The sequence below is a fragment of the Hypanus sabinus genome, chromosome 29, assembly GCF_030144855.1.
Source record: "Hypanus sabinus isolate sHypSab1 chromosome 29, sHypSab1.hap1, whole genome shotgun sequence".
NCBI lineage: Eukaryota > Metazoa > Chordata > Chondrichthyes > Myliobatiformes > Dasyatidae > Hypanus > Hypanus sabinus.
In genome coordinates, this window is record NC_082734.1 from 1791905 (window position 1) to 1809634 (window position 17730).

Sequence of the window (17730 nt, forward strand, 5' to 3'; positions counted from 1 at the left end):
CAGTTCTTGGACTGTGATGATGGTCATCGATGGCCAGTGGTCCAACGGCCCAAGAAAGAAGCACATCCAGAGCATGCCTTCCTCTGCAACGCACAGAAAATGCAGGCGGAGCTCAGCAGCATCTATGGACTGAGTGGACAGTCTAGGTTTCAGGCCGAGGATCTTCATCAGGGCTACATCAACGAGAAGGTGCAGAAGTCCATAAAACACCCACTCAACCATTCAGTGCCAGGACAGGTTCTTCCCCTCTGCCATCAGGTTTCCGAATCATATTCTACAATCCTGCACTGTACTGCTACTGCAAAGCAACAAACTTCACAGCATACATCAATAGTAACACACATGATTCTAGTTTGAGTCAGGAACCAGAAAAATGCCAGAAATTCAGGAGAGTTGGGGAGGAGAAGACAAAGGATCTGAGGGTAGGTAAGTCACCTGGACCTCACCCCAGGATTCTGAAAGAGGAGGCTGAAGAGACTGTGGAGGCGTTCAAGATAATCTTAGTTGGGTGTGGGAGAGATGGCTTCCAGCCAGAGATGAAATCCCACATTCAGGCCTTTCAGTCCATCTAGTCCGTACTGAAGAATTTAACCTGCCAACTCCCATCAACCTGTACTGGAACCATGGCCCTTAATACTCCAACTATCCATGTACCTACCCAAACTTCTCAAACATTGAAATCCAGCTTGCATGCACCACTGCGCTGGCAGCTCGTTACACATTCTCACCACCTTCTGTGTGAAGAAGTTTCCCCTCGTGTTCCCATTAAATTTTCCACCTTTCACCCTTAACCTATGACCTCTAGTTGTACTGCCACCCAACCACAGTGGAAAAAAGGATTGGGATCTGGGCCAGCACAGTGCATTTGGCCCAAATGGCCTGTTCCCTAGTGTCTAACTCTGTCAGATCTCACATCAGTATTTCAAATTAATTGGGATCTGTTACCCCACCCCAACAAGGGAAAGGGAGGGGGGGTCTGGTGGGAATTACCCCTCATGGAGCAATTATGCAGAGGGTATGTGAGGAGGGAAGGAGTACTGTGGGAGAGGGGTGTCAAGGAGGGAGGGAGCACCATGGGAGAGGGAAGGTGCTTAGGGAGGGACCGATGGTGAGCAGGTGATGAGGAGAGGGGGAAGTGAGGATGGAGTGTGAGGAGCAGAGAGGAGAAAACACCGAAGGACAGATCACAGCAAGGGAGAGGGTAGCCAGGAGGAGAGAGGCAGCAAGAAAGGAGTGTGAGGAGAGAGGGAGTACAGTGGTAAAAGGGGCAGCAAGGATAGAGGGGCCATCACAGGGGAGGTAACGAGGGAGGGAATGCTGAGAGAGAAGGGAAGCAAAGCAGGAGGGAGCACACTGGAGAGAGCCGGTGAGGAGGGATGGAGACTGCAGAATGGAGGAGTGAGGAAAAGGCAAGGAGGGAGCACCATGGGAGGGGGGAGCACCTCAGGAGAGAGAGGCAGAGAGGTGGAAATGGGGTAAGGCTGGCCAGCAGGGCCAGGGAGGAAGTGGCGCACGAGAGGGAGCGAGTTGCACAGCTGAGTGGCAGTGAGGTGGGAGGGACCACTTCAGGTGAGGTAGTAGGAAGGGAGGGAGCACCACAGTAAAGCACGTGCGAAGGGCAATGATACATGGACTCTTTAACTGGGAGAAGGAGGGTGGAAGGTGAGATGCACGAACTCTGAGCGGATTATGAATCAGCTGACAGGGAGGATTCTGATTTGGATCCTTCAGCTTTTGGCATCCAGGGCTGCAGAAAGTGATCGGTTACACACCATAATCCTAGTGACAAATATATCATTGCGCACGTCAGGGACTGAGAGAGTGACCCACCAGGAAGAGGAGGAGGGGAATGGGGGAGAGCTACAACCTTCCTTTCCTACATCTCCATTAACCCTTCTTGTCCTCCTTACCCCACCACTCGCCCTCTCTCCATGACCCTCTCCCTCAAGAGAGGGACCCCAGCTCTCTCCTTCACTCCTGTCTGCATGAAACCTGAGGCTATTAGTTCCACGTGGCACTGAAGTCAATGGATCCCACTTGCCAACATCAAATCTTAACTGGCCAGGGTAAACTTGGGAAAATACCCACCCTTGGGGCGAATTAACACACAGGAACTGTGAGGCCATTTTGCCCATCTGGGTGGGCCAAAGGTTTTCCATTTTCCAACCCTTGCAAGCTGTTGTAATGGCTGCAACAGTTCAGAGAAGCGGCCACAGCGCCCCGAGCTGGCGGAGAGCAGGCAGCGGTCCTCCAAGCCACAGCGCCCCGAGCTGGCGGAGAGCAGGCAGCGGTCCTCCAAGCCACAGCGCCCCGAGCTGGCGGAGAGCAGGCAGCGGTCCTCCAAGCCACAGCGCCCCGAGCTGGCGGAGAGCAGGCAGCGGTCCTCCAAGCCACAGCGCCCCGAGCTGGCGGAGAGCAGGCAGCGGTCCTCCAAGCCACAGCGCCCCGAGCTGGAGGAGAGCAGGCAGCGGTCCTCCAAGCCACAGCGCCCCAAGCTGGAGGAGAGCAGGCAGCGGTCCTCCAAGCCACAGCGCCCCGAGTTGGAGGAGAGCAGGCAGCGGTCCTCCAAGCCACAGCGCCCCGAGCTGGCGGAGAGCAGGCAGCGGTCCTCCAAGCCACAGCGCCCCGAGCTGGCGGAGAGCAGGCAGCGGTCCTCCAAGCCACAGCGCCCCAAGCTGGCGGAGAGCAGGCAGCGGTCCTCCAAGCCACAGCGCCCCGAGCTGGCGGAGAGCAGGCAGCGGTCCTCCAAGCCACAGCGCCCCAAGCTGGAGGAGAGCAGGCAGCGGTCCTCCAAGCCACAGCGCCCCGAGTTGGAGGAGAGCAGGCAGCAGTCCTCCAAGCCACAGCGCCCCGAGCTGGCGGAGAGCAGGCAGCGGTCCTCCAAGCCACAGCGCCCCAAGCTGGAGGAGAGCAGGCAGCGGTCCTCCAAGCCACAGCGCCCCGAGTTGGAGGAGAGCAGGCAGCGGTCCTCTAAGCCACAGCGCCCCGAGCTGGCGGAGAGCAGGCAGCGGTCCTCCAAGCCACAGCGCCCCGAGCTGGCGGAGAGCAGGCAGCGGTCCTCCAAGCCACAGCGCCCCAAGCTGGAGGAGAGCAGGCAGCGGTCCTCCAAGCCACAGCGCCCCAAGCTGGAGGAGAGCAGGCAGCGGTCCTCCAAGCCACAGCGCCCCGGTGCAGGGAGAAGGCAGCGGTCCTCCAAGCCACAGCGCCCCGAGCTGGAGGAGAGCAGGCAGCGGTCCTCCAAGCCACAGCGCCCCGAGCTGGAGGAGAGCAGGCAGCGGTCCTCCAAGCCACAGCGCCCCGAGCTGGCGGAGAGCAGGCAGCGGTCCTCCAAGCCACAGCGCCCCGAACTGGAGGAGAGCAGGCAGCGGTCCTCCAAGCCACAGCGCCCCGAGCTGGAGGAGAGCAGGCAGCGGTCCTCCAAGCCACAGCGCCCCGAGCTGGCGGAGAGCAGGCAGCGGTCCTCCAAGCCACAGCGCCCCGAACTGGAGGAGAGCAGGCAGCGGTCCTCCAAGCCACAGCGCCCCGAGCTGGAGGAGAGCAGGCAGCGGTCCTCCAAGCCACAGCGCCCCGAGCTGGCGGAGAGCAGGCAGCGGTCCTCCAAGCCACAGCGCCCCAAGCTGGCGGAGAGCAGGCAGCGGTCCTCCAAGCCACAGCGCCCCAAGCTGGAGGAGAGCAGGCAGCGGTCCTCCAAGCCACAGCGCCCCCGGCGCGGGGAGAAGGCAGCAGTCCTCCAAGCCACAGCGCCCCGAGTTGGAGGAGAGCAGACAGCGGTCCTCCAAGCCACAGCGCCCCAAGCTGGCGGAGAGCAGGCAGCGGTCCTCCAAGCCACAGCGCCCCAAGCTGGAGGAGAGCAGGCAGCGGTCCTCCAAGCCACAGCGCCCCAAGCTGGCGGAGAGCAGGCAGCGGTCCTCCAAGCCACAGCGCCCCAAGCTGGCGGAGAGCAGGCAGCGGTCCTCCAAGCCACAGCGCCCCAAGCTGGCGGAGAGCAGGCAGCGGTCCTCCAAGCCACAGCGCCCCGGCGCGGGGAGAAGATGTAATTATGTAGAGCAGACCACCCACTCGCACTTGGTAGCTCTGGGTTACCGGCAGAAGGCATAAGAATGTGGTTGAGAGGGACAGTGGACGGAGAGGAAGAATCGCAGGCAGCATTCCTAGAGTACAAGGAGGTTTAATTCCAGTGAATGGGCCTCCTACCTGCAGCAGCCCCGTCGCCGAGGAGAGGCGGGCGAATCTCCCATTTGCTGCGCCGCTGAAGTCGAGGAGGCAGTCGGTCCTCCCATCCCTCCGCGCCCCCGCACTTGGCTGAGTGGTATGCACCGCCTCCACAGGCAGGGAGGGACAATTACACCTCCCCAGAGACAGGGAGGGAGGCTTTAATTACAGGGCATCCAGCTGCTGGGAGGTGTAACCACACGATTGCTCTGCCTTACCACCCCCAAAAATTAAATTTGCTGATGACACGACGCTGATTGGCCTGAAATGCTGGTGGAACGCAGCAGGCCAGGCAGCATCTATAGGAAGAAGGAAGCACTGTCGACGATTCGGGCCGAGACCCTTCTGAGTCCTGACGAAGGGTCTCGGCCCGAAACGTCGACAGTGCTTCTCCTTATAGATGCTGCCCGGCCTGCTGTGTTCCACCAGCATTTTGTGTGTGTTGTTTGAATTTCCAGCATCTGCAGACATCCTCGTGTTTACCCTGACACAGTGGTCAAGAAAACAACCTCTCCCTCAACGTCGCAAAAACAAAGGAGTCGGTTGTGGGTTACAGGAGGAATGGAGACAGGCTAACCCCCATTGACATCAATGGATCTGGTGCTGAGAGGGTGGACAGCTTTAAATTTCTCGGCATAAACATAATCGAGGATCTCATGTGGTCTGTACATACCAACTGTATGGTAAAAAAGACACAACAGCGTCTCTTTCATCTCAGACGGTTGAAGACGCCCCAAATTTTTAGAACTTTCTATAGGGGCACAAATGTGAGCATCCTGATTGGCTGTATCACTGCCTGGTATGGGAACTGTACCTCCCTCAATCGCAGGATTCTGCAGAGAGTGATGGATGAAGACAGCCCAGTGCATCATTTGCTGCGCCGCTTCTCCTGATTCTGGATACTTACAGAGACCCGGAGGATCACTGGAGACCTGAGTCACCCCAACCTCAAACTGTCTGCAGAGAGTGGTGCGGACAGCCCAGTGCATCAGTAGTTGTAAACTTCTCCTGATTCTGGATACTTACAGAGACCCGGAGGATCACTGGAGACCTGAGTCACCCCAACCTCAAACTGTCTGCAGAGAGTGGTGCGGACAGCCCAGTGCATCAGTAGTTGTAAACTTCTCCTGATTCTGGATACTTACAGAGACCCGGAGGATCACCGGAGACCTGAGTCACCCCAACCTCCAGCTGCTACCATCCGGAAACGATACCGCAGCATAAAAGCCAGGACCAACAGGCTCCGGGACATCTTCTTCCACCAGGCCAACTGACTGATTAATTCCTGCCGACACAACTTCATTTCTATGTTGTATTGACTACTTATTGTAAATTACTATAAGTTGCACATTTAGACGGAGACGTGACGTAAATATTTTTACTCTTCATGGATATAAGTAATAAAATCAATTCAGTTCAAACCAGATCACAACGCTGCTCTGCTACACAGCCCCCACTGGGTGGGAGGGCAGATCACAGGGACCAGATGGGAGGAGCAAAATTAAATCCCCCCCCCCCCCTTCATCGGGCTCCGTGCTTCCCCGTTGCCAATGGAGACGTTGCGGCGGGGCAAGGCGTAACGTCGGCGCGTCCTGACGTCAACACGGCACAAGCGCTGTTGGAGCTGACGTCAGTTCCTGGTGGTGCAAGATGGCGGCGCTGAGGGCGAGTGCAGGAGGTGAGGTCGAGGTGGAGCGAGGAGCTGATGATGGGAGGGAGAGGGGGGTGAGAGAGAAATGGTGACGGAGAGACACAGGGTGAAGGGAAAGGAGAGGGATGTAGAGAAGTGGGAGGTGCGAAGCTACATGTGAGTTGAGGGGAAGGACGAGGCTTTAAGTTGGTGGCTGGATGAGAGGGACGGAGCAAAAAAAGGGATCAGAGATGGAAGGATTTGGAGTGTCATATGGAATATCGTGCCTGAGAGGAGTTGCGATATTCGGGAGAGCATTGGGAAGAGGCCGAGGGGTTGGGGTCCGGTTCCTGATGGCAGGCGTCAGAAGGTAAAAGGATATGGAGTTAGGGCCAAAGGGTAGAAGAAGCAAGTAGACATACCAGCTTTAACCAAGAATCTAGACTGATGGTTCCCTCCCCCTCTCTTCCAGTGCCCAGAGGATGTATCCATGCTTTGCTGGGACTGAGAATGGTGAGTTTCCCTACCTTTTCCCCCACCAGATGGGGTCTGCTGCTAATACAGCGATAGTGTAGAGTGTAACAGAACTTTAGAGGAGGCTTCACTCAGTTTTTCACCCTGGGTGTGTGTGATGGGACAGTGTGGAGGGAGCTTCACTCTGTGTCTGACTCTGGAGTGTGTGATGGGATGGTGTGGAGGGAACTTCACTTGGCATCTGATCCCAGGTGTGTGTGATGGGACAGTGTGGAGGGAACTTCACTCTGTGTCTGACCCCGGGAGTGTGTGATGTGACAGTGTGGAGGGAACTTCACTCTGTGTCTGACCCCGGGAGTGTGTGATGGGACGGTGTGGAGGGAGATTCACTCTGTGTCTGACACCGGGAGTGTGCAATGGGACGGTGTGGAGGGAGCTTCACTCTGTGTCTGACCCCAGGAGTGTGTGATGGGACGGGGTGGAGGGAGCTTCACTCAGTATCTCACCCCAGGAGTGTGTAACAGGACACATTGTTAATTCATACTTTTCTGCTGTGACTGCAGCCCACCCTCCTTGCTCCCTGCACCTTTGCTCCTCCCATTTTCAGGCAGAACCTAGCGACTGAGGCTAAAAAAACATATCTGCGAGAAAAGCCGCACATGAACATCGGGACGATCGGACACGTGGACCATGGGAAAACTACGCTAACGGCTGCCATCACCAAAGGTAGAAACAGTTTATCCACTTCATCACAATGATGTGCACAAACAGTAGGTTAAAAGGTTGGCAGAACGTTGTGGATTGAAGGGCCTGTCCGCCACTCTGACTTGTTCTGTGTTCTGCTGTCAGATGTTTGGGTCTGTTGGAAAACTTACCTGCAGCGGCATTGCAGGCACAGATCCACAGGATCCACATTAAAACATCAACCAAACACAACAAGTAACACAATCAGAACACAGCACAGCACAAAGTCAGTGTTGCTGTACTCAGGCAGTGATTGTGGTTGTGTTGGCTATTCCAGTGGTGTGGGAATTGATTTATTATTGTCTCATGAATGGGGATACAGTGAAAAACTTGTCATGTATAATGTTTGTACAGATCAGATCATTACACAGCACTGAGGCAAAACAAGGTAAAACAGTAACTGAATGCAGAGTAAAGTGTAACAGTTAAAGAGAAAGGGCAGTGCAGGCAGACAATAAGGTGCAAGATCATAAAACAGAATATACAGTATCGTTTTCGCAAGGGTAGAAGTGTCTAATATAGGGGGCATGCTCAAAGGAGATGTGCAAGATTTTATTTTTTTTTACACAAAGTGGTGGCTGCCTGGGGTGGTGAGGGACACGGAAAGAGCTTACTTAACCCATCACCACTGTGATTGGTGGAGTTGTGGGTAGTGTAGAATCTGGGCAAAGAATACAGCTCAATATAGATCAGGTGCAGACATGGACAGAGAAGATGGGAGTTTCACCCAGATAAATGTGAGGTGTCCAATCACAAACAAGAGAAAATCTGCAAATGGTGGCAATAGTAGAGGACGGGACGGACTGCCATTTTAATTGAACACCCGTTTAAATTCCACTTCCCATTCCCATCCCGACATCTCAGTCTATGGCCCCCTCGTTGGAGGAGCAACACCTTATGTTAAGTTCAAAGGTCATGTTGCAACTTTATATAAAACTGGTTAAGCCACATCAGGAGTATTGTGTACAGTTCGGGTGGCCCCACGAGAGGACGATATGTTGGAGAGGGTGTAGAAGAGCTTCGCCAGGATGCTGCTGGGCTTAGAGGGCACGTGCTTTTATGCGAAGCTGGACAAACTTATTTTTTTATTTTAACCTGTGGAGACTGAGGAGAGATCTGATAGAGATTATGAGAGGCATAGATAAGAGTGGACAAGGAGTATCTTTTTCCCAGGGTTGAAATGTGTTAAACCAGAGGATGAGAAAGTGAGAGAGGGTGTTTTTTTTACTCAGATTGGTGGATGTCTGGAATATGCAGTCTGGTATGGTGATAGAGGCAAATACAGTTCCAAGAAAACGTTTCTGAACCTGGTTTTCTGCATTAATTCTGATCATCTAAGTCACAACAATGGACAAACACAATCTGCCTAAACTAACAACACATAAACAATTGTACTTCTTCTCATTGATACTGAGTACACCATTTTGACAATCACAGTCTAGTATGTGAACACAAAGTGCACTGCAGATGCTGTGGTCAAATCAAGACATACAAAAAAGCTGGATGAACTCAGCAGGTCGGGCAGCATCTGTTGACTGCTTCTTTCAACAGACGCTGCCCAACCTGCTGAGTTCATCCAGCTTTTTTGTACATCAAGAAGTATGTGAACCTCTGGGATAATGGCTTCGACAAAAGCTATTTGGAGTCAGGTGTTCCAATCAGTGAGATGAGATTGGAGGTGTGGGTTGTAGAGATGCCCTGCCTTTTTAACAAAGTCAGGTTACTGACAGAGCCTGCTCTTCTCAAGAAAGATTTCTGTATGTGCATCATGCCTCGATCAAAACAACTTTCAGAGGGCCTTAGAAGAAGATTTGCAGATATGCATGAAGCTGGAAAAGGCTACAGCAGGCATGGGCAAACTACGGCCCGGGGGCCATATTTTAGAACCCTTTGTGGCCCACATGTCAAAAAGTTTGCCCACCCCTGGGCTACAGCCACATTTCTAAACGTGTGAGTGTTCGTCAGTCCACTAAGAAAAACTCTATAAATGGAGGAAAGTTAGTATTGTTGTTACTTTCCCTAGAAGTGGGCATCCCACTAAGAGCACAATGTTCAAAGCTGAAGGAAGTACCAAGCAAAAGAGAACAGCAAAAGACCTGCAGAAATCTCCAGAACTTGCAAAAGTCTGTGTTCATGTGTCCACTGTAAGAAAAACACTGAACAAGAAGACATTCATAGGACACCACAGAGAAAACCATAACTCTCCAAATTAAAAACATTGATGCACGTCAAGTTTGCAGAAGACCACTTGGATGTTCCACAATGCTCCTGGACAATGTTCTGTGGACAGATGAGACAAAAGATGAACTGTTTGGCAGAAATGCACGTTGCTGTTTTTGGAGGAAAAAGGACACAACCAACACCTCATCCCAGCTGTGAAGCACGGTGGAAGGGGCATCATGGTTTGGAGCTGCTTTGCTGCCTCGGGGCCTGGACAGCTTGCCATTGTTGAGGGAACAGGGAATTCAAAATTGCACAAAGACATTTTACAGAAGAATGTCAGGGTAGCGGTCTGTCACCTGAAGCTTAATAGAAGTTGGATGATGCAACAAGACAAAGATCCAAAGCACAACAGTAAATCGACAACAGAAGAAAATTTGTGTTTTGGAATGGCCAAGTCAGAGTCCAGACCTTAACCCAATTGAGATGCTGTGGCATGACCTGAAGAGGGCTGAAGTATTGATGAACAGAAACAGTTTTGTATGGATAACTGTAAAGTTCCTCCTCCCCATTGTGCAAGTCTGATCAGCAGCTGCAGGAAACGTTTGGTGGAGGTTATTGCTGTCAAAGGAGGTTCCACCAGTTACTAAATACAAGAGTTCACATACTTTTTCCAGCCTGGACTGTGAATGATTAAACAATGTGTTCAATAAAGACATGAAAAGTAATTGTGTGTTCTTGTTTAGGCAGATTGCGTTTGTCTATCATTGTGACTTAGATGAAGATCAAACCATGTTATGAGTAATTAATGCTGAAAGCCAGGTAATTGTAAAGGGTTTGTACATTAGAGGCTTTTAAGAAATGTTTAGATAGGCACATGGTTATGAAGAAGATGGAGGGAAATGGACATTGTGTAGGTAGGAGGGATTAGATTTTGGCTGGTTTTGAATTACTTTTGTGGGCTGAAGGGCCTGTTCCTGTGCTGTACTATTTTATGTCTGGAGCACAGACCGCCAGCGTCCTCGGTCCTGGGCCAATCTTCAATAGACTTGAAGAGACTTCTCCCAGGGATGAGATCGTTGGTGTTTCTGTAACTGGGTATTTGCACCAAGACATTTGTATGTCTTGGTATGTTTTTACGGGATGGGATTTTACTGGACTATAACCTTCTCCCGGGGATGAGATTGTTGGTCTTTCTGTAACTGGGTATTTGCACCAAGACATTTGTATGTCTTGGTATGTTTTTACGGGATGGGATTTTACTGGACTATAACCTTCTCCCGGGGATGAGATTGTTGGTCTTTCTGTAACTGGGTTTTTATAGGATGGGATTTTACTGGACTATAACCTTCTCCCGGGGATGAGATTGTTGGTCTTTCTTTAACTCTGGGTTTTTACGGGATGATATCTTACTGGACTATAACCTTCTCCCGGGGATGAGATTGTTGGTGTTTCCTTAACTCTGGGTTTTTATAGGATGGGATTGCAAATGCAACGCCGGCCCCTCCTTTTGCAGTTGGGCATGAAACCGTCAACAGTGGAGTTCAGATACAACAAAGACTTTAAGAGTCACAGAGTTGTACAGGACAGAAAAAGGCACTTCGGCCCAGCTGGCCCGTGGTAACCGATTCCCAGCTGAGCCTATCCCATCTGCCTGCATTTGGCCCATATCCATTTACACCTTTACCATCCATGTACTAGAGCACCTGGAGGAAACCTGTGCATTCACAGGGAGGATGCCGTGTACCTGTCCAAGTGTCTTTTAAATAGACAATAGACAGTAGGTGCAGGAGTAGGCCCTTCGGCCCTTCTAGCCAGCACCGCCATTCACTGTGATCATGGCTGATCATACACAGTCAGTACACCGTTCCTGCCCTCTCCCCATATCCCTTGACCCCGCTATGTTGTTAATGTACCTGTCTCAACCACTTCTGTGCAAAAATGTTACTCATCAGATACCTATTAAACCTCTCCACTCTCACTTTAAACCTGTGCCCTCCAGCTCTTGATTCCCCAACACCGGGAGAAAAGACTCTGCACATTCACCCTATCATGGATTTACATACCTCTGTCTTCTACACTCTGAAGAATAAAGTCCCAACTTGCCCATCCTCTCTCCCTAACTTAGACGAGTCCAGGCAACATCCTCATAAATCTCCTTTGCAGGCTTTCCTGCCTAATGCATCTTTCCTTCAGCAGGGCAACCAAAACTGAACACGGTACTCCAGAAGTGGCATCACCAATGTCCCCTACGTGGGGCACCACGGTAGTGTGGGGTCAGCGCGATTCTTTTACTGCGTGAATCCTCTGAGTTTGATTCCGATGTTCTCGTGAGGAGTCTGCACGCCCTCCCCATGCTATGTGTGGGTTTTTTCCAGGTGCTCCGCTTTCATCCCGTAGTCCAAACATGTTGCGGTCAGCAGGTGCATTGGTGATCGGGCCTGGGTTAAACCGGAGGTTGCTGGGCGATGTGGCTCGAAAGGGCCAGTAGGACCTATTCCACACCACATGGCTACATAAAATAAAAAATATTAAAACCTGGTACATAACGTCCCAACACCTGACCTTTGAGTGCCTGACTGATGACGGCCAGCATCCTAAATGCCTTCTTCACCGCCCTGTCTCCATGCGACGCACATTCAGGGAGCCACATCCATGGGTTCAACAACACTGCCCAGGGTCCTGTCGTTCACTTTGAAAGTCTGGCCCTGGTTTATCTTCCCATCCCCATGTCCTCCTGTATTTTCCCCCTAAGCTGCTTAGAGAAATATGAGTGCATTAATTTGCGGGAGAGAAGTGTTATCGGGGTGTTGCTCAGCAAGGGTAAGCTAACCCACCTTTATCCTGTTCCCAACACACTCCTCACACCCCCTTCCCCCAACAAATTCTGACAGTCCTGGCGGAGGCTGGAGGAGCCAGGTTCAAGAAATATGAGGACATCGACAATGCACCAGAGGAAAAGGCACGGGGCATCACTATCAATGCCTCCCACGTGGAGTACACGACCCCCAACCGCCACTACGCTCACACCGACTGTCCTGGGCACGCCGACTACGTGAAGGTGAGAGGGGATCAGAGGACGGTGGGGGTGGGTGGACAAGTTCATTCACCCCCAACTACAGGTCAGCAGCAGGAAGGTGAGGGAGCTGGGAAGGGTAGGTACAGTCGCTAACCTCTGCCCTTCCTCCTCTCTTACACCCCTTCGATTCACTCCTCTCTTCACACCCCCCCCCCCACCCGATCTGTTTATGTGCACAATCTAAGGTGAGAGATGTGACAGGACACTCCATCTCCTCAGTGGGGTTGTCCGTGCACATTACCTGTCCTCCTTCAACCAGTTGGTGGTTTGCGATTGTCTTGCGTATTTGTTCGAACAGTTGGCGAGTGTGTCTAGCCATTGAGGACCGATTGCCTCTCATGTCTCCTCCGTCTTTACCCGGTTGCAGAACATGATCACAGGCACAGCGCAGCTGGACGGATGCATCCTGGTTGTCGCAGCTACTGACGGGCAGATGCCTCAGACCCGGGAGCACCTTCTGTTGGCCAAGCAGGTAGGAGCCTGTTCTGAGTTCTCTGCCCCCCACCCCCTTTCACTTTGCCGTTGAGAAGGTGACACATTGGTGGACATTGCCTTCTTGCGGCTGCCCCTCCTGGAGATATTAATGGTGGTGGGATGAGCCTGTGATGTAATGGGCTGAGTCTGCATAAGAACATTAGAAAAAAGAGCTGGAGTCGACCATCTGGCCCGTTGAGCCTACTCTGCCATTCATTAAGATCATGGCTGATCTGGCCATGGACTCATCTCCACCTACCTGCCTTTTCCTCAAAACCCTTAATTCCCCTACTATGCAAAAATCTATCCAACCTTGTCTTAAATAAGGCAACCTCCACCACTTTGTTGGGCAGAGCCTCTTACTACATTCCTACTGTTTTTGAATTTCTGTACCAGACCATGATGCAACACTTCCATCAGGGCATCTTGTCAAGTTTGTTAGTGTTTTGTGACAAACAGAACCTATTTAACCTCCGAAGGAAGTAAAGCATTGAAAAGATCCCCGTCTAAGCCAGTCCCATCTGCCCATAACCCTCTGCCATTCCGATCCACATTCCTGTACAAGTGTCTTTTAAGGGTTGTTAATGTACCTGCCTCAACCAGTTTCGCTGGCAGCCTTTTCCATGCACGGACCACTCACTGGGTGACAAAAACCTGTCCCTTTAAACCTCTCCCCTCTCACCTTATGTATAGCCCTCATGGTTTTATAAACCTCTATAAGGTCACCCCTCTGCCTCCTTCACTCCAGGGATAACAATCCCAGCCTGTCCAGCTTTTCCTTATAACTCAGGCCTCCCTCAGTACCAACAACCTTCCTGTAAATCTTTCCAGCTTAAAGCCATCCTTCCTAGACAGGGTGACCAGAGCTGCACACAGTACGCTAAAGTTCAGCCCCAATCACTTGTACATAACGTCCCAACCCCTGTATTCAGTGCCCTGACCGATAAAGGCCAGTGTGCCAAACAGCTTCTAATATTCCCGTGCATTCAAATTGCTGAACCTCCCGAGGCACTGGCGCAGCTTCCTTGTGATTGTATTGGTGAGTTGGACCCACGTCACATTCACCCTTTGAGCGCTCTCTCCCCAGATCGGAGTGGACCACATTGTAGTGTACGTGAACAAAGCAGACGCAGTGGAGGATGGCGAGATGCTGGACTTGGTCGAGCTGGAGGTCCGGGAGCTGCTCAGTGAGTTTGGATACGACGGGGAGAAGACACCCGTGATCTGTGGCTCTGCCCTCTATGCACTGGAAGTGAGTGAGATCGAAGAGGGTGGGGTGGAGAATGAGTTGGGAGGTGGCGGCCAATGCAAAAACAAACCAGGGTAGGAGTGCAAAGGATGCTGCTGGCATTTTATTTATTGGAACATAGGAGACTGAGGGGTGACCTTACAGAGGTATATAAACCCATGAGGGGCACAGATAGGGTGAATGAGCAGTCTTTTTCCCCAGGGCTGGGGAATCGAGAACCAAGGGGCTCAGATACAAGGTGAGAGGAGAGATTTAACAGGGACCTGATGGGCAACTTTTTCACCCATAGGGTGGTCTGTGTATAGACAGAGAGCAAGTGGTTGAGACCGGTACATGCATAGGAAAGGTTATGAGCCAAGGTGACCTCTCTGAATGTGTGGCTTTCCCCCGGGTGCTCCAGCTTCCTCCCAGCAGTCTAAAGATGTATCGGTCCGTAGGTTAATTGTTCATTGTAAATTGTCCTGGGATGAGGCTGAGTTAAATGGGAGGGTTGCTGGCAATGCTGTTTGTCGAGCTGGAAGAGGCTGTTCCACCTTTAAGAAATAGGACTTGCTCATGGGGGGGCATCTTGGTTGGCAGAGACGGGTTGGGCTAATGCGAGGAGAGGGAAAACTCTTCCACCTACCTTTCCATCTAAAGTGTTGTTGTGTTCTAGAACCGGGAGGCAAAGATGGGCAGAGAGTCGATTCTGAAACTGCTGGAGGCTGTGGACACCTTCATTCCTCTTCCCAAACGGGACCTGGATCACCCGTTCCTGCTGCCCATTGAGCAGATCTACTCCATCCCAGGTATCTGGCACAGTCTTTGTCCCCTCCCACCATTTCCCATCCCCTCACAGCCGCCTCCTCACACTCCCCATTCCGCTGCTCACTCCTTACTTCTCCCCATCGACTCTCCCTGGGGTGCATGCTCCACCCCCACACAGGGGAGGGGGAGAAGATCCCGGGTCTCCCTGAACTCTAGATTTACCTGTAATGTCTGTCTCTCCTGTTGCACTCCCCCTCCCTCCACATTCCTCTCTTTACCCCACCAACAGGGCGAGGAACAGTAGTGACGGGAACACTGGAGAGAGGCATTATCAAAAAGGGAGATGACTGTGAGTTCATTGGTCACAACAAGAGCCTGCGCTCCGTGGTCACTGGTAAGTCAGGGCACATCCACAGGCGTTCCCATCCCCATCTCACCTCTGCTCCACTCATGGCCATCTCTCCCCACCCACAGGGATCGAGATGTTCCACCAGAACCTAGAGCGGGCCGAGGCGGGAGACAACCTGGGGGCTCTGGTGCGCGGCCTGAAGCGGGAGGACGTGCGCCGTGGGATGGTGCTGTGTAAGCCTGACTCTGTCAGGCCCCACCAGAAGGTGGAGGCACAGGTAAGCAGTTACGCTGCACCTCTCTCCCTCCACTTTCTCCCTCCTACCCTGGACATTCTCTCTCCTCCCCCACTGCTATCAGCAAGGTACAAAAGCCCGAGGGCACCCCACCACTCGAGGACGGTTATAGACTGTTGAATGCTTCCCTATTGTGAAAACTCACTCTTCACAGTATAATCTATCTTGTTAGGATTTTACACCTTCTTGTCTGCCTGCACTGCACTTTCTCTGTGGTGGTTCCAACTTTATTCTGCATTCTGTTGTTGTTTTGCCTTGTTCTACCTCAGAGCACTGTGGAACGATCTGATCCGTATGAACTCTTTTTCACTGTATCTTGCTACATGCTACAATAATAAACCAACACACAAGTTCTTCAATGCGCCTCGGTAAAGATGATGCTCATAAGCCAATTTACCAATGTTTCTCTCTGCCCTGCGCAGGTGTACGTACTGAGTAAGGAAGAAGGGGGTCGTCACAAGCCGTTCGTCACTAACTTCATGCCAGTGATGTTCTCCCTCACGTGGGACATGGTCTGCCGGGTGGAACTGCCAAAGGGCAAGGTGAGGGGGGGGCTAGTGGGCACCGAGGGAGGGTACAGGACACACACAAAGGTTGGGACGTTATTCCTGCAGCAGAGACTGAGGAGTGACCTTACAGTGGGGTGAATGTCTGTCTTCATTCCCATGGCACAGGTGTAAGGTGAGGGGAGAGTAACTTGTTCACACTGAGAGGGAACGAACTGCCCAGAGGAACTGGCTGAGGCAGGTACATGTAATGGGAGACAAATGGGGCTGGATGGGATGGGAGTCTGGGTATGCGGCTAAAGGGCATGTTTCTGTGGTGTGACTGCACCACCTCCCTGCACTGTCTCTCACACACACTGTACACCGTCTGATGCTGGGACACACAGGCTGTAGAGGGGCCTGAACCTTGACTGAGCATTCCCCACACTCACTTCTTTTCCCTCTCCCTCTCTCTGCAGGAGCTGGTCATGCCTGGGGAAGACACCTCCCTCACCCTCACTCTGCGGCAGCCCATGGTGTTGGAGAAAGGCCAGCGTTTCACCCTGAGGGACGGAAACAAGACCATTGGCACAGGTCTGGTCACCAGTGTCCTGCAGAGCACGCCCGATGACATCAACTGGGGCTGACCTGTGCCCCTCAGCGCACCCATGCCAAATCCTGAAACTGGTCTCTCCCCAAGGTCTCTCACTCTCTCTCAGATGTTATTTAAAATGTTCTTTTTTATTAAAAATAAACTCATTGAGGAACGAAAAGTGTTGAATGGCTGGATGGATCAAAGTACTGAGGAGAAGTTCCTTTCAGTCTGTCCCATCACACACTACCAGGGTCAGACACAGAGTGAAGCTCCCTCCACACCGTCCCATCACACACTCCCGGGGTCAAACACAGAGTGAAGCTCCCTCCACACCGTCCCATCACACACTCCCGGGGACAGACAGAGTGAATCTCCCTCCACACTGTCCCGTCACACACTCCCAGGGTCAGACAGAGAGAATCTCCCTCCACACCGTCCCATCACACACTCCCAGGGTCAGACACAGAGTGAAGCTTCCTCCACACCATCCCATCACACACACCCGGGGTCAGACAGAGTGAATCCTCCACACCGTCCCATCACACACTCCCGGGGTCAGACACAGAGTGAAACTCCCTCCACACCGTCCCATCACACACTCCCGGGGTCAGACACAGAGTGAAACTCCCTCCACACCGTCTCATCACACACTCCCAGGGTCAGACACAGAGTGAAGCTTCCTCCACACCATCCCATCACACACTCCTGGGGTCAGACATAGTGAATCTCCCTCCACATTGTCCCATCACACACACCCGGGGTCAGACAGAGTGAATCCTCCACACCGTCCCATCACACACTCCCGGGGTCAGACACAGAGTGAAACTCCCTCCACACCGTCTCATCACACACTCCCAGGATCAGACACAGAGTGAAGCTCCCTCCACACTGTCCCATCACACACTCCCGGGGTCAGACAGAGTGAATCTCCCTCCACACTGACCCATCACACACTCCCAGGGTCAGACAGAGTGAATCTCCCTCCACACCATCCCATCACACACTCCCAGGGTCAGACACAGAGTGAAGCTTCCTCCACACCGTCTCATCACACATTCCCAGGATCAGACACAGAGTGAAACTCCCTCCACACCGTCTCATCACACATTCCCAGGATCAGACACAGAGTGAAGCACCCTCCACATCGTCCCATCACACACTCCCGGGGTCAGACACAGAGTGAAACTCCCTCTGCATTGGTCCATCACACACGCGAGAACCACAGCTCTGCCTGACC

At 52.5% G+C, this 17730-nt stretch overlaps 2 protein-coding genes across 2 annotated transcripts; both read left to right on the plus strand.

Moving 5' to 3' along the window:
• Positions 1 to 1621: 1621 nt before the first annotated feature.
• LOC132382713 (involucrin-like) lies at positions 1622 to 4037 on the plus strand. The gene is made up of 2 exons (XM_059953166.1): positions 1622 to 1662; positions 2198 to 4037. The coding sequence occupies exons 1-2, from the start codon at positions 1622 to 1624 to the stop codon at positions 4035 to 4037; spliced, it is 1881 nt and encodes a 626-aa protein (XP_059809149.1).
• Positions 4038 to 5772: 1735 nt separating this feature from the next.
• On the plus strand, positions 5773 to 16671 carry tufm (Tu translation elongation factor, mitochondrial). The gene is made up of 11 exons (XM_059953348.1): positions 5773 to 5890; positions 6315 to 6355; positions 6880 to 7042; positions 12115 to 12281; positions 12667 to 12771; positions 13861 to 14025; positions 14678 to 14810; positions 15059 to 15163; positions 15244 to 15395; positions 15836 to 15955; positions 16378 to 16671. The coding sequence occupies exons 1-11, from the start codon at positions 5863 to 5865 to the stop codon at positions 16543 to 16545; spliced, it is 1347 nt and encodes a 448-aa protein (XP_059809331.1). The 5' UTR covers positions 5773 to 5862; the 3' UTR covers positions 16546 to 16671.
• Positions 16672 to 17730: the final 1059 nt, after the last annotated feature.

Bases quoted from the DNA above. Each gene is read 5' to 3' on its own strand.
- LOC132382713 (XM_059953166.1), top strand. From the start codon at position 1,622: ATGATACATGGACTCTTTAACTGGGAGAAGGAGGGTGGAAG. The intron at 1,663-2,197 runs GTGAGATGCACG...TGGCTGCAACAG, and splicing joins TGGGAGAAGGAGGGTGGAAG to TTCAGAGAAGCGGCCACAGC.
- tufm (XM_059953348.1), top strand. From the start codon at position 5,863: ATGGCGGCGCTGAGGGCGAGTGCAGGAG. The intron at 14,811-15,058 runs GTATCTGGCACA...CCCCACCAACAG, and splicing joins GCAGATCTACTCCATCCCAG to GGCGAGGAACAGTAGTGACG. The intron at 15,164-15,243 runs GTAAGTCAGGGC...CCCCACCCACAG, and splicing joins CCTGCGCTCCGTGGTCACTG to GGATCGAGATGTTCCACCAG.